The sequence below is a fragment of the Pleurodeles waltl genome, chromosome 7 (assembly GCF_031143425.1).
Source record: "Pleurodeles waltl isolate 20211129_DDA chromosome 7, aPleWal1.hap1.20221129, whole genome shotgun sequence".
Classification (NCBI taxonomy): domain Eukaryota; kingdom Metazoa; phylum Chordata; class Amphibia; order Caudata; family Salamandridae; genus Pleurodeles; species Pleurodeles waltl.
This window is the reverse complement of record NC_090446.1, coordinates 488,690,702-488,705,042: the sequence shown is the minus strand read 5'-3', so window position 1 is coordinate 488,705,042 and position 14,341 is coordinate 488,690,702. Positions and strand designations below refer to the sequence as shown.

General features: G+C 41.2%; 1 protein-coding gene across 3 annotated transcripts in view; it reads right to left on the bottom strand.

Annotated features, from left to right (window-relative positions):
* LOC138304239 (selection and upkeep of intraepithelial T-cells protein 2-like) overlaps positions 1-14,341 on the bottom strand; it is a 185,762-nt gene that overhangs the window by 56,460 nt on the left and 114,961 nt on the right. For all 3 annotated transcript variants that reach the window (XM_069244131.1, XM_069244133.1, XM_069244132.1), the window contains 2 exons: positions 10,701-10,796; positions 9,929-10,220 (listed from right to left, as the gene is read on the bottom strand). In XM_069244131.1, the coding sequence (XP_069100232.1) occupies positions 9,929-10,220; positions 10,701-10,796 (388 nt within the window). The remainder of the gene's footprint in view (positions 1-9,928; positions 10,221-10,700; positions 10,797-14,341) is intronic.

Genomic DNA, 14,341 nt, shown 5'->3' with positions numbered 1-14,341 from the left:
ATGAGCCAGCCTCTGGAACTTAAACTCACTGGCAGAATCTAACGGCTGAGGTGTCTATTAGGCAACTGGCCTCTTGGATTCAGCAGCACAATTAAATGGTCAGCTAGTAGTTGTGGCTGAGAGCTCAGCTGACAATTTGGCAGAAAAAGCTTCTTCAGTTTCACTGCACTTTGGTAATGCCAAGATTCAAACTGTAGTGCCTACATCAGACCATTACAAGAAACCTGTTCTCCATGTTAAGAGCACTTGTCAGTAAAGGTCAATGCATCCTGTCTAGGTTTACATCACTTATAAGTAAGAGAATTGATGGGGACAAACTAAGCTGATCATGTGAGTAGCCCAGGGACATTTTGAAGTTGATTTATAGACTTCTGCTACAATGTACCTCTTCTCCCGTACCATGCGTATTTCTCTGATACTACCACAAAAGAAAATGATGGTCAAGTAGAAAAGTAATTCACAAAATAGGTCTGAAGGCTGGGTGTTTCACTACAGTTTGCAGAATGTGTGACCACACTTATTCAAGGATCAGCAGTATGAGCTGCCTTCTGTATCCAAACAGCTTATCTGCCCAACAAGGACAGCAGACCACTTTACCATACCAGACCACACCATACCATACCATGCCACACCAGGCCATGCCACACCAGACCATGCATGCCTTGTCACACGACTCATGATATCATCCATTGTGCTAATCATTTGAATCTGTTGATATGAGTAACCCACAATAGTCCAGTTTCCATACAAAGAACATCTGGAGAGCCAGGAACTGACTGCCTGCAATTTTTAAACTCAATAAACAACAAAGTGATGTTGGCAGTGTAGATAAGCAGGGCTTAGGACAAAATAAACAATATAATAATTTACTTCCGTAAAGTCAATATAGAAAGTCATCCTGACGGAGGAGATGAAAGCTATGTGAGTGGAGTCTGTACCTATATTTACATTTTTGAATCCAAAGTTTGTTTATTAGATGAGAACATTGCTGGCTTCACTGAAATCCGTAGTCACATATAGACTTGTGATTCCACCCTTGTGCCCTGAAGGACAAGCAGGGTTAAAAAAAAGTGAAGACCTATTTAAGTACATGTTAAGTAAATTATATCACGAAGATCACGTTAGGGACATTGGCGTACCAGAGGAATGGAGGGATAGAACCAGGCTCGTAGCCAATAACGATACGATTAATAGGTTTATAAAGCTTCTCTCAATATGAACACTGGGTGCAAGCACACAAATTGAAGCAGAAAGGATAACCATCGCCAGTGGCCACTATTTTCCTTTCCCTCAACATATGAATAGCGGACACATCAATATAGCAGACTCATTTTTACAAGGAATTGTAAATAAATAGAACATTTTGGCCAACACCTGGGTAAAACTACAAATCACTGACACATTATGATTCCGCTACTCTGTTTATTTTGACTTGGCCTTTGACATAGCCAGACATAAAAGGGAGATACCATTGCTCCTTCCTGAATTTAAACATTTCTGCCTCACTCATGTTTTTTCTAATCTGAAAAGTAATTTAAAGGCTTATTTAAAATTGAGGGAAACAGGGTGAGTGGTTTCAGTGCTTAAAAATGATGAGTTGACTTAAATTTACCTTCATGTATAATACTGTCATTGACTGACTAGGAAGAATGGTGGGCTGGGGGAAGAGAAGCAACATTCACTTTGAAGGGACTGACTGATGAAGGAATTGCATTTTGAATTTTTTTTTGCCATTTGATGCACTGTATTATGAACCATAGGAATCCCACCAATCACATGTATTCTGCAAAATATTGTCGATATGGTGTGGGGGTGGCTAGAGGTGTTGAACCTTGGTCAACATCTGTGAATTCAAGCAACTTTGAAGAACGTAGGCGAGTGTCCCAAAGTGCGTGTGACACAGGAGTGAGGCAGAAATATAAGTTGATGATCTGTCAGATAGTTCTGAGTGGCTTCAGGCCCATTATGTGCATTACTGATGCACATATTTATGTTAACAGCTGTTAGCGCTGAATGTTTCTAATGAATATTCATGTAATTTGAGTGATGAAGTTGCATGAAAAATTAATTAATGCAGAGAAAATAATGCATGCATTTAAAGGTTTGCCCAAGTGAGTGGCTGCCAATGTTCACAAAATGTACTTATTCATGGCTTATGAATGTGACATGTTGAGCTTATGTTTGATCAATGTAGTAATATGCCATACTAAGGGTTATGTGTTATGTATTAGCTTTATTAATTGTAGGCCTTAACTTCGCATAGTCTTGAGCCTAGTTGCACGGCCTCAGGTCAAGCTGCATTTTCTGGCGTTTTATAAAATGGTAGCTTAGAGAATTAAATTGTGATGTTCTACTGTACTGACCACGTACACGTAGCTGACGTTAGTTCTCATGAGAAACTGCTTGCTAGAAGATGCTGTACTAGCTAGGGAAACATTGTATATGGTAGTCTGTGTAAGAGTGACCTTCCCAGGAGAAGACAATGGATGCACTGACTGGAGTGTATGTTGCAACAATATTGATACCTGACAAACCAAACAATAGGAACAGGAGAAGAGGAGCCAATCATAGACATGTGAACTGTGTAGTAGTAAAACTTTAGATTTAAGGTTTTATTTTAATTGCACTAAATGCAAACATGAGATTCTTCAACCAACAAGGTCTTGGGAAATAGTTTTAAGAAATCTAACTTAGCCGGACTGCACCGGGAGGAGATGCACCATTTTCTCCCTATTTCTTCTTGAGAGTTTAGCTATCCTTTCCAAACCGCATGGAGAGACTTTGTTTTTCTGAACTTTAATGCTGAATCCTGATGTCTTGCTGACCGAACTGATGTCCTCTTTGACGAAGACTATCATAGCTTGCTGAACCATATTGAGGACAGGTATATGGCAATACTACTGATGGTTATGTCTATTTGCTTTTGTTTCTAGGTACCAACCGCTATTTTGATAGAGCCATGGTTAGATGTTTTTTCAAATTTGTGTTGACTAAACTGTTTTTCAATAACGTCCAAACCTGCTATTTTAATCTGATGTTAGTTAGGATTCTCACTGCTGATGTTTGCTACATGTAATAAAAGTTGATGTATTTTCTTTGCTGGATCTAAATGTATGTCATTTTGTTTGCGCAGTTATTCTTGCTATTAATTTGTACTGTAACCTTAGAATGTGTAGTGGCTCAAGCTTTGATTAGATTGCAATTCTTTTGCAGCTTTGGTCAGCCAGTATTGTTCCTGTATGTTTATCATTTGATTTTGAGATTAAGTTATGTGACATTAACATTGTTAATATAGGGAAATAAACATTCTAACTTTTACATAAAGGTGTGGTTATTTATGACTGCAAGGTCATGGTGTTTGGAAATTACTGACTCCTATTAATTATTGGTGTCATTGATTGTTACTGCTATTGATTTGTATTGGTACAGGGTAACATGGTGGGAACTACTCGAAGCGCAGTCAAAAGGTCCATCGGCCTATACGTGTCTCCCTTGTAAGTTTACTTAATAAGGTCTGACGCACTAACACGGTTTAAACAACTTCGACCATATGAATTACACGACCTGCTATTTACAAAAAGAAGAAATTGAAATATAGGTGTTAGTAGAAACATGTCTGGGAGTTGGTTCCTGAACAAATCTTGAGACATTCAGGAGAGCACATGACATTCTACCCCATGCTTGATTGGTGATTGGCTGGAATTTTAGTAAGACCATTGCTAAAATGGATAGCCAAAGGAGCATTATTCACATGGGAATATAGATGATGCCAAACTTAACAATTGTCTCAAAATTGTTAAAGTCACAAGACGTTTTCAACAGGAAGAAATCTGACGAAGCATAAACACAGCCACACTGACGTATACTATTTACACTCATAGTTTTTGCAGCAGGTCAAATCACCATTAATCTTTGACTTCAATGTACGTTCAATTTGTTTCCGTAGAAGTTAGCCCTATAGACTTTTCTGATCTTAATACAGTTACTTTAGAAAGTCGGATTCCTAGTTAATCCTAGAGTGGAATGTAGATTAGATATCACTATATTGTTTCAATGTAGTTGTGGGATTAATTCTATGCTATCTTTATTAATAAAAACCTTACCTCATCCATTCAACTTGGAAGTTTTGAACAGTTTTATGTGGACTGGTAGTGGCTCAACAAGAGACTGTAAGAAATAAATGTTTTGATAGTTTTACACCCTTCAAGAACAAACAAGTATTACAATAAAACTGATCAGCAAGTGCTTGATATTCTGAAGATCGCCTCTGGAACCATTAATCATAAATCTTACAAATAACCCAGGACAGAAAGCAGGACTGATAAACTAAAAGCTGCAGATAGTCACCGGGTGTCACTGGAAGAAGAATCTATAAGGTGTACTTTTAAGGCATTCTATGAACAACTGAAAGGTGTGAATAGTCATTCCAGCATTGTTGAAAGGAAAGCCTTGTTGACAGCACTATCCTTCTCTAAATATCTGTATGAATCTCAGGCGAATTAGATATTTCTTATTAAACTTGGGCCCATTCTTCCTGAGAACCCCGGGTGTTGTAATTCGCTTGACAATGACACACTCCCATACACCCACATAAGAACAGTACCCTCCTGGTGAAAGTCACAAGATCACTGGGCCTAGGAGAGGTCTGGCACCTGTCACACATATGAACTGCATTTCATTTTCCTTTCTGATACCCACAAATCCTTTTCCAAGATAAACAACTTCCTGATGTCACTCTCTAAACTTGCGCAGCTTACTAACCCAGACATCCTGGCTAGTGGCCTGCCTGACCACTCTCTCATAATGAGCTGGGATCTGGGTGGTGGAAGGCGGCAAATGGGCTGAAGATTTAGCACCTGGTCACTGATTAATGTGCTAATGCTGAGATTGGGGCACAGCTATCAACTTGATGTTGAGAACTACTACTAATCCTAAATGGGGTCAGTCGCATCCCCTAGATGGTCTGGGAGGTGCTTAAGGCCACAATCCGTAGTGACGTAATAATTTGCATTGCTAAACATAACAGGCCCAAACTTGAGATGGCTGGACAGTTGGAGTCTCTGCCTCTTGACATCAAATGACAGTGTCTAATTTGAGGTGAACCAGGACTACTTGTACTAATAGGCCATAACATAACTCTGCTATGACTGGCTCTCCTAAATAAATCACAGATGTCCTGGATGGTGATGCATTGCCATGCCGACCAACGGTGCAGCAAAATTAGCACATTTTGTTACTTTAACTAGGCAAAGGACCCCAGCTTTGTCACTGGAGAAAGCTCTGACTCCTATAGTAGCGCCGGAACTGAGTACCAGATGCTTTCCCAGGCCTTCTCGACTTTGTCCTCTGAATGGGAAAAACTGCATAATTTTTCTTAAGGAGATTCCATGAAGTACCACAAAATTCAAGCATCAAGCATGAAAGGTGAAACAAAGGTCTAGTAAGATACAAGCAGGAGACTGGTTTGAGCATGAAATGTCTCCTGGAAAGAAATGTTCTTTGCTAATAAGTCCCTTATGTGCAAAAAGTACATGAAATGCATACTGCAAAATATTCATTAAATTCGGGAATTTCTCATAATGAAAAATTCAGGATTAACTTAATTTTTGACAGTGTAATAACACATTCTTCCCAGTCCTACTTCTTTTTTCTCCCTGTACATTGGACTGCCAGGGTCCTGTCTCGCTTTGTCCTAGACCTGCCTATGTAGCACTTGTCAGCTCCGACAGGGATTTGCTACAGGAATCGATCAGCATTAAGGAACTGGGAGAAGTAATCTCTCAGTTCCAGACCAGGACAGCCCCTGGTCACATGAATTCACAGGAGAAATCTTTAAATGCCTTATCGGTAGAATCCTTCCACACCTTTGTGCAATATCTGAAGGCTCTATAAATGAGGAACTACTCCCACCCGACTTCTGGGATGAAGCTATTATGGTAACCCACAAATCTGGCAGGCCCCTAGAGCAGCAGTTAAAATTCTAGTGAAGATCCTTGCAAACCACTCGCTCCATATGGTTGGCTCTCTAACACATCCAGACCAAAGTGGCTTCATGCAAAATAGACCCATGAAGCATCTGTACACTTCACAATGCATTACACCTACCACACCACCTTAACAGACCAGATGCTCTGCTCATGTTGGATAATAACAAGTCCAATTCAGTTGACTGGAATTTCTTCTTCTCCATTTTTGTCAAGATGAACTTTGGCCCTTATTTCACTCACTATGCCGGAAGGCTTTACATGCAACTCACTTCAAGGATCCAGAATACTGAAATACTCCCTGAACCCTTACACAGCGAAAAAGGAACCGTATCACCTATCACCACTCATTTTAGCTCTGGCTATAAGGCAGCTAGCAGAATGGGTGCACCAAGGCACCCAAGTCCAGGGATGTGAGTGGGCAGAGAGAACTGACAAAGTGCCTCTACATGCAGATGATCTTATCTATCTTCAGAATCCAGCCTGGTCTGATTCATACATGATTCGAACATGGTGTACTTGTAGCAAATTATTAGGCCTCAAAGTCAGCAGGTTCAAGTCAGTGGGATACCTCAGTAAGAGAAATGCAATTGTGATGTAATTGGGTTTGGGTCTTATAATATTGACTGAAAGCTTCTCTTACTTTGGAATATATGTGTTAAGAGATGAACCTAGAAGCTGGCAGGGAAACTTGACACTATTACTTTATGGCCTACAGGGAGCTCATCAATGTTAGGGCGAGTCACTATAATTCCCATGATAGCTTTCCATCGGCTCATAAATAAACTCCAGAACTACTCCATTTACATCCCTCAACTTCATTTGACTTGCTTCTAAAATGATGTTCTTTTGTATGGAACAGTGGTACACTCAGGGTGGCAAAGAACAAGTGCATCAAATCCTTGTTTGAAGACAGCCATGACCGATGTGCAAGCCTATTATCAAGGTTCTCACATAATAGTTTTATTAAGTAATGACTGGATGTTCATCTCTGGCTCACACACTGCTTATGCAGCTTAGTACTGGACCACTGGGGGGGAAGTGTAGACTCCAAATACACTTCCTACAGATGGGGACTTGCACCCTTGGCCTACCACGGGCTGCCACTACAATGATCTGTAAAAGGAAAGTTGCGTTGAGGACCACTGGCTGGTCTGCGACCCTCACAATGGAGGCCCCCCTGTGGATGGGCACATCTTTGAAGTTGGGTCTCAGAGGGTGGGATGCCATTGGCATCTCAAAGTTGGGAGACACAGTAACCCAAGCCAATGTAAGTTCATTCACAGACCACCAACTCAGAATTCAGTCTACATTAGATTTCTTAGATACCTACATCTCGTACATACCCTCTCCTCATGCCTAAGACTCTTAACACTATACCCCAATTTAACCCACTCACTTTAAACTATAGATGGGTGAAGACATAGCATTTCAATACTATATTGTTTATCTCGTAGCTTGTAACTTGTAGTTAATACTCCTGACTCTTTCCTTCAGCCTAAGTGAGGCAAGAAAATCGGATTTGGGCTGGCTTGAAGAAGACTTAGGCTGAAGGCCCTGATGTCCCAGAAAGAGGCAGGAATATCATTGTAATTCAGACTGATCTCATTTAAGTACTTACACCATGTCTAATTTGCACAGAAGAAACAGAGCTTCAAATTGGGCGTCCCCACTATGCGCCTAAGATGTGGAGACCTGGAGGGCAATTTTATTCACAACATAGTTTTGCCTAGTGATACAGACCTTTTGGCAAGGGGATGGGCACGGCAGGTGGACCTCCATCCAAAATTGGCCCTACCGAATATCCTGTTAGACTCAGACACACATGCACTATTGCATGTGTTTCAAAATTGCAAAATGACACATAATAAATAAATGTCAGAAAGCAGAATTACACACATCTGTTTGTAAGATGCGCTGTTCCAAAATTTACATAGAGAAAAAAACGAAATGCAAACTTATTTTGCTCAATATAATTCTGTGTGTTTGAGTGTACAATAAAAACAAGCATTGACAAAGCTAATAGGTCTGCCGTTTGGCAATTCTTGTTTTTTTTTCATCATTTTTTCAAACCTTTATTGTTCAGATGGCTGCTGGGCCCTCAGTAAAGCTAAAAAAACAAAAAAGCCTAAAGGCAGAAGTGTTTTTCTGGTCTCAAAAAAGTACACATTACCATGGTACACCTAGCTCTGAAGAGAACTAACTTGTGTGTGGATGTGCTCCATGTGAAAAGACAGCATTCAGTAACTCATTGAGAAGTCAGTCAGTGGCTGAAGTGGAATAACATTGCCCCTTGATGCATGTGGAAGAAACATTGAATGCTCCTATAAGTAACTATGTTATACATACTATTAGTGAAATCAAAAGGTTTTAGCTAGCACAGACCTAAAAAAGCCATTGATCTGGCATTGGCAGTGGCTGTTAGCTTTACCTTTGAGAAAGATGGGAAGAAAGGAAAAAAGGAAGGAAAACAGGAAGGAAGGCAGAAAAAAGATAAAAGGGCAATAAAGGAAAGAAAATAGGTAGCTAAAAAGAAGGAAGCGAGTGAGGGAGGCAAAAACAGAACGAAGGAAGGTAAAAAGTAAGAAAGGAGGAAAGAAGGCAGGAAGAAGGAAAGAAAAGGGGAAAAGGTAAGGAAGAAAAAAGGCAAGAAGAAAAGAAGGGAAGTAAAGAAAACTAAAGGGGGAAGACAAGGAAGAAAGCAGGAAAGAAAGAAATGAAGAAGGCAGAAAAGTAAGGTGAAAATAGGGCAAAAAAGAAAGAAAGAAAGATTAAAGGAAAGTAGGCAAAAAGAGCGAAAGAAAGAAAGAAGGAAAATAAAGAAATAATCGAAGAAAAAAGGAAATATGGTAAAAACAAAATAAATTATCAACAAAAGAAGGCAAAAAGAAAGAAGGAAAGCAGGCAATAAAGAAAAAATAATGAGCAGAACTTGAAGTAAAGAAGGCAAGAAATAAAGACGCGAGAAAGGAAGGAAGGAAAGAAAGAAAAAGGAATAAAAGCAAACAAGAAACCAAAAGGAAAGAAATAAGGAAAGGAGGCAATAAGAAAGAGAGGGAAAGGAAAGAAAGAGGAGACGGAAAAGGAATGGGAAGTAGCAAAAAAAGAATAAAGGAAAGAAAGAAGGCAAAGGAGAAAGAAAGAAGAAAAAAGAAAGAATGAATGAAAATGAGGAAAAAAGTAAAGAAGCAAAGAAAAAAGTAAAGAAGGACAAAATGGGAAAGAAGACAAAAAGAAAGAAAGAACAAGAGTGAAAGAAGGTAAAAGGAATGAAAAGAAAGAAGGAAAGTTGGAAAAAAGGAAAGAATGAAAAAAGGAAAAATAAAAAGAAAGATAATGGAAAGAAGGAAGAAAAAAGGGTTCACAGTATAAAATATTGGACACCAAAATTCAAATTACACCCCACCAATGTTTAGGTAAAACTGCTACAAACATGCTGCAAACTAAACACTATAAAGTTTGTTTTCTTCCAGGACAAAGTTTCTCAAAGAACTATTGGTGAAACCAAGAACAGAAACACAATATGGTAAATAGCAGCAGTCCACTTCAAAATACAATTAGAAAAGCATTGAAAGGAGACAGAAACTGATAAAGCTTGAATGTGCTCTGTAGTCACTTCAATTGAATCATACTATCATATCAGGCAACACTGGCACAAAATGTAACTCCCTATGTGTGGATGGCACTCTCTAAAAGAGCAAAATGTAGTCACTCAAAGTGATGTTAGCCAAAGGCTTGCGTAGGGATACCCTTTGCCCCATGTTGTATGCTGTAGTGGGCAGAAGCAAAAACGGGAATAACACAACAACAGACCAATGGGTGAAGAGAGGTGGCTTAAAGCTCCTTTAAGTATATTATTCATGTTATTTACTGAAATCAAAAGGCCTTGAGCAATCCCAAACAAATGGAATGCTCCTTTAAAATGGGAGCATATAATGTTTTACCTGTATACAAATGCAAATCTCTTCTTCTTGGTCCTCTCAAAATCACTATATCTCGTCTCCAGCCGTGTAAGGTAGCTTTGTATGAACTCAAAGTCCAACTCCACAGAGATTGAAAGGCCACTACGCATTTCCATGGTGTGAAGAGGCCTCTGCAGAGGTTCAGCATCTCCAAAGAGGCAATCAGGACTTTTATGGTTTTGGAATTTGAGAAGTAGCTCCTCTGTGTGGAGAGGCAACCCCAGCAAAACAATTTCCACTCCAGCGCCAAGGCTATTCTCCACAATCTTCCAGTCTGAAAGGGAAAAATAGGAGGTACAGCTGAGAATACTAACACAAGATGGCAGCAACCAAACAACATGGTCCCATGCGCACTTCTGTCAAAGCACTTCTATTCTCAGTCGCTCCTCTCAGTCATGGATTAAGACAAAAAGACTGTCCCCACTTCCCTTGAAAATTGTGTTCAAAGGGTCCTGAATTGCGTAGGTTCCCCTAAGAGCCCTTAGAAGGAGTAAGTGCCCCCTCCTCTAGTTATGCCCCCATCCCTGATATTCCAATCCTGAAGCCCACACATAATTCTGGTAACAAACATCAATCCTGATTATGCAGCTGACTCTGGTAGTGCAGCAATACACCCACTGCAGTGCCGATTGACCTCAGTTCTGATCTAGTGCATCACATGCTGTTCCAGTTCTAGGATACAGATGCACACCTCTCATGCTCAGTGTTTTGCCCCTCTGCTCACCCTCTGAAGTGGTCTTCCTGAGCCCCTTACCATTCGAGTGACACAACAGCAACCTGCAACTCTGCTCCTCCTGGTCTGTCTTTGGGTCCAAGCATCTCCAGCCGAGGGGGGAGCTGCGCTTTTTCTCTAAAACATATAATAAAAGCTTAGGTCATGGTGATTGACACATACCCAACAGGTACTACCTGGAGTTCACCATGTCCTTAGGCAGTCCATGGCAGTTGGTATGCTTGCTGGAAAGAAGTGCAGCAACTTCGTGGAAGCAGAAAGTGTAGTATGTCAATTCAAAATGTGTCAGTAAAGGAAAGTGTTTGGGTGGTCATGGCAATTAAAGAAGGAGTGGAAATGTCTGTCTTTGGCTGTGGTGAGAGTCGGGTGAGGAGGGTAATTCCAGACTCTTCTGTGGATGTAGCAGAATCAGCACAGTCTGGCCCACCTCACTGCCATTCTTCTAAACTGTACCTTGTGTGTGCACTCTATTTGGCTCTGCAGTTGTGAAATTCCTTGCTTTGATGGAGCTAATCCAAAAAAACAAGCTTTGCAACTGAGTTTGTTAAATATATTCAGTTTTGTCAAATTGAAGGAGGGTGGCTATAGGTGATGTTCCATTGGAAGGGCAAAAATGCACTTCTCTGGGGGCAGAAAAAATCCTTGCATTGGTCCTGTTGAAAGCAGAGCCTCATTTACGTACAAATACATCCGCCCACAAATACTGTCCTACCTGCATGTAGTACTCTTCATTGTAGGAGGATCAATTAACACCAGAAGTAAGACTCATCCATTACTTGAAATTCCAAAAGCACGAAATTGCACCCTTTCCTGACTGCCACAGAGAGCTTTGATTCACTAACCTGAAAACATTAGCATGGCACCTAGTATACTGTTCTTCCAGAAGGCATTTTTTCAGAAATTCTAAGTTACCTTTTTTTTACCATTTTTAAATGTGGAAAACCCCAGTAGATATCCCAGAACTATCTCTTAACTTTTTTTATCCAACCCTTTTTTATACGTACTTTAACCCATAATTTCTTTCTAGCTTTAGCAATTGCCTAAATACAGTAACATAAGTCTTGGAAGCAGGATGCAGTCATGGCATTGAGTTGTGTGTTCATTCCCAGTTTGCTGCTGATGGTTATTAAAAGGTAGCGGGCGTGGGTTCTTGGTGTGGGGTTGCATCTGAGTTTCGCAAACACCAGGTGGAGTCACATAGTGAGGTGTTCTTACCAAAATGCACTACTTCTATCCTGCCTGTGTTGAGCTTGTGACAGCTGGCTTTCATACAGTTAATGACTTTGGTCGTTCAGGCAGTGAACTTGTTTCTTGTGTTCAGGGTGTTGTTGGAGAGGGAGAGTATAAATTGTATGTCGTCGGCATAGGAGAGGATGTTGATGTTGTGGTCATGGGTGACGCTGGCCAGAGAGATCATCTATTCGGTCAAGAAGGTGGGGTTAAGGGATGAACCTTGAGACACTCTGCAGATAGGTTTCTGGCCTTCCAAGGAGTAAAGTGCTCTGCTGACAGCTTGTGAATTGACCCCAATATTGTGGTATACTCATTCTATTCCTAGCCGAAACCTATCCCTTGCCCTCTTCCTCAGTCCTTCCTGTCCCAAGTGCCCCGTGTGGTTGGAGGGGTCGGAGCCACGAGATGAGCGCTCATAACGCACTACAGCATCCCACAGCGTGGGTTCACCCACACGGCAGAGACCAGAAGGGGACTTCCTGTCCCAAGCGCCCCGTGTGGTTGGAGGGGGCAGAGCCACGAGACAAGCACTCATAATGCGCTACAGCATCCTGCAGCACAGGCCGCGTGGGCCCGTCCACGCCCGTCTGAGCCCATGTGAGGCTGGGCTAGGCCACCCCCCTGGCTTTAAGGTAGGATTGTTGGGGGGTTCCTGTTTGATATTCAGTGGGTGTAAGGTGACATTACTTTGGAATGGGGAAGCGCAAGGCGAAAGGAAGTCCTGTGGTGGGCCTAGTGCAACACAAACTTCCAAAGCTTCATTAATCATCATATGCCTTCTCAAATTGTGTATCCAACAAAATTGATACCCTGATAGAGGAGATAGAATCTATATTGAATAAAAAAGAGAAGCTTCCACCGAAAGGGTTGAAAACTGGTACTCTTATCCCCTTCTTGACCACAAATCCCCCTTCCACAGGAAACGTCCCTTCCAATGAAGACCTTTTGCTCATCCCCATATCTCAACCTGATGGCTTAAATACAGAACCTATGGGACGGGGCACGGTACACTTGACTTCAGGTGACCTTTTGCCAGACAATGTGACTTTACATAACATCCCATGTTCAAATCGCTTCCTGCCATTGGACTTGCAGGCCCAAACATGTGAGCAAGGGCGTCTTCATTCAAACTCTCGATCCCAAGAACATCTATCTCCTATGGCTCCCTCTCAGGTAGAGGTGGTGTCTCTCATACTGGGCTTACAAGAAGAGGTGAGGGAACTAAAGCAAGCACTAATAGCAGTACTAAACATCTTGCGCCCAACTAGTCCAACAGGGGCCATTGTATTCGCACAAAAAGAAGAACCTCCGACTACAAATATCCCTGCCTTTCTGCAACCAGGATCAGGTGTGACTGCACCTATCCTTAGAGCCACTTCTTGGTCAGTATATGACACAAGAGTCTCCCCGGACTAGCCCTTTGGCCCACGGCGTTCTAAGGACCGTTTCAAAGCTTTACCTAGGCAACAATCACACGTAAAAATGATGTGGGACTCTATGGTTACTCAAACATCTTGTATCCATCCTAATGAGAATCATTCACTCTACATGTGTAAGGTACCCCCCTTACACCCAAAGTCGCGCGAAGATAATTCATCCCTGATAAATAAAGTTGTACATTGGTTAAGACATACTAGACAATGTGGCTCTATTATTTATTCAGACAAAATATCGGCTAAACATTTTATTGAAAAGGCAGACCAATGGGACTATGTTAAGCTAACGTTAGCCACTCCACGCCTGGTAACGGGATTGCTATCTATGGAAGCTCGCCATCCTATGCAAAACGGGGCAAGTATTTGCCTTCATAGCACCTGTCCTGAGAATAACGTTCTGCGGAACCCTGAGCCTTTATGCGCAAACACTAGCTCTCATACAGTGGGAGGTGGCTCACCAGTAAAGTTCCAAAATCAAAGATATGAGTCTATGGGAGGGCGCCTATCAGATGAATTACAAATTATAATCTGTTTGTATGGAAAGGAGGTCCAGTCTATGTGTTCCAGGTCTAACAGGTGCCGCTTCAGATACAGATTGACTGCCATTTTCCAAAGATAGTAATTTATCCATTTCTGAAATCAATATAAATGTAGCCAGTGACGTGAATTTAGACCCTTTCTCCCAGAAGTGTTTGGCTTTGTCAGCCAAAGATAACACAGTTAAATCACAATTTATACAGAGTCTCCCTTCAAAGAGATCCAGGGCCCATGAGACATTAACATCAAAACGTTTAACATGGAACGCGGCAGGAATTAGAAACAAAATAGATGATGTTGATTGGGGGATGTACATAGATGAATTTAGTATATGTCTGTTTCAGGAAACTTGGGCTAGATCAAATATATATAGACAGGGGTTTTGTTCCTTTTGTAAGGTAGCTTGGCGGTCCTCTGCTGGCAGAGCAGCTGGAGGGCTTATTACTTGGATAAGAA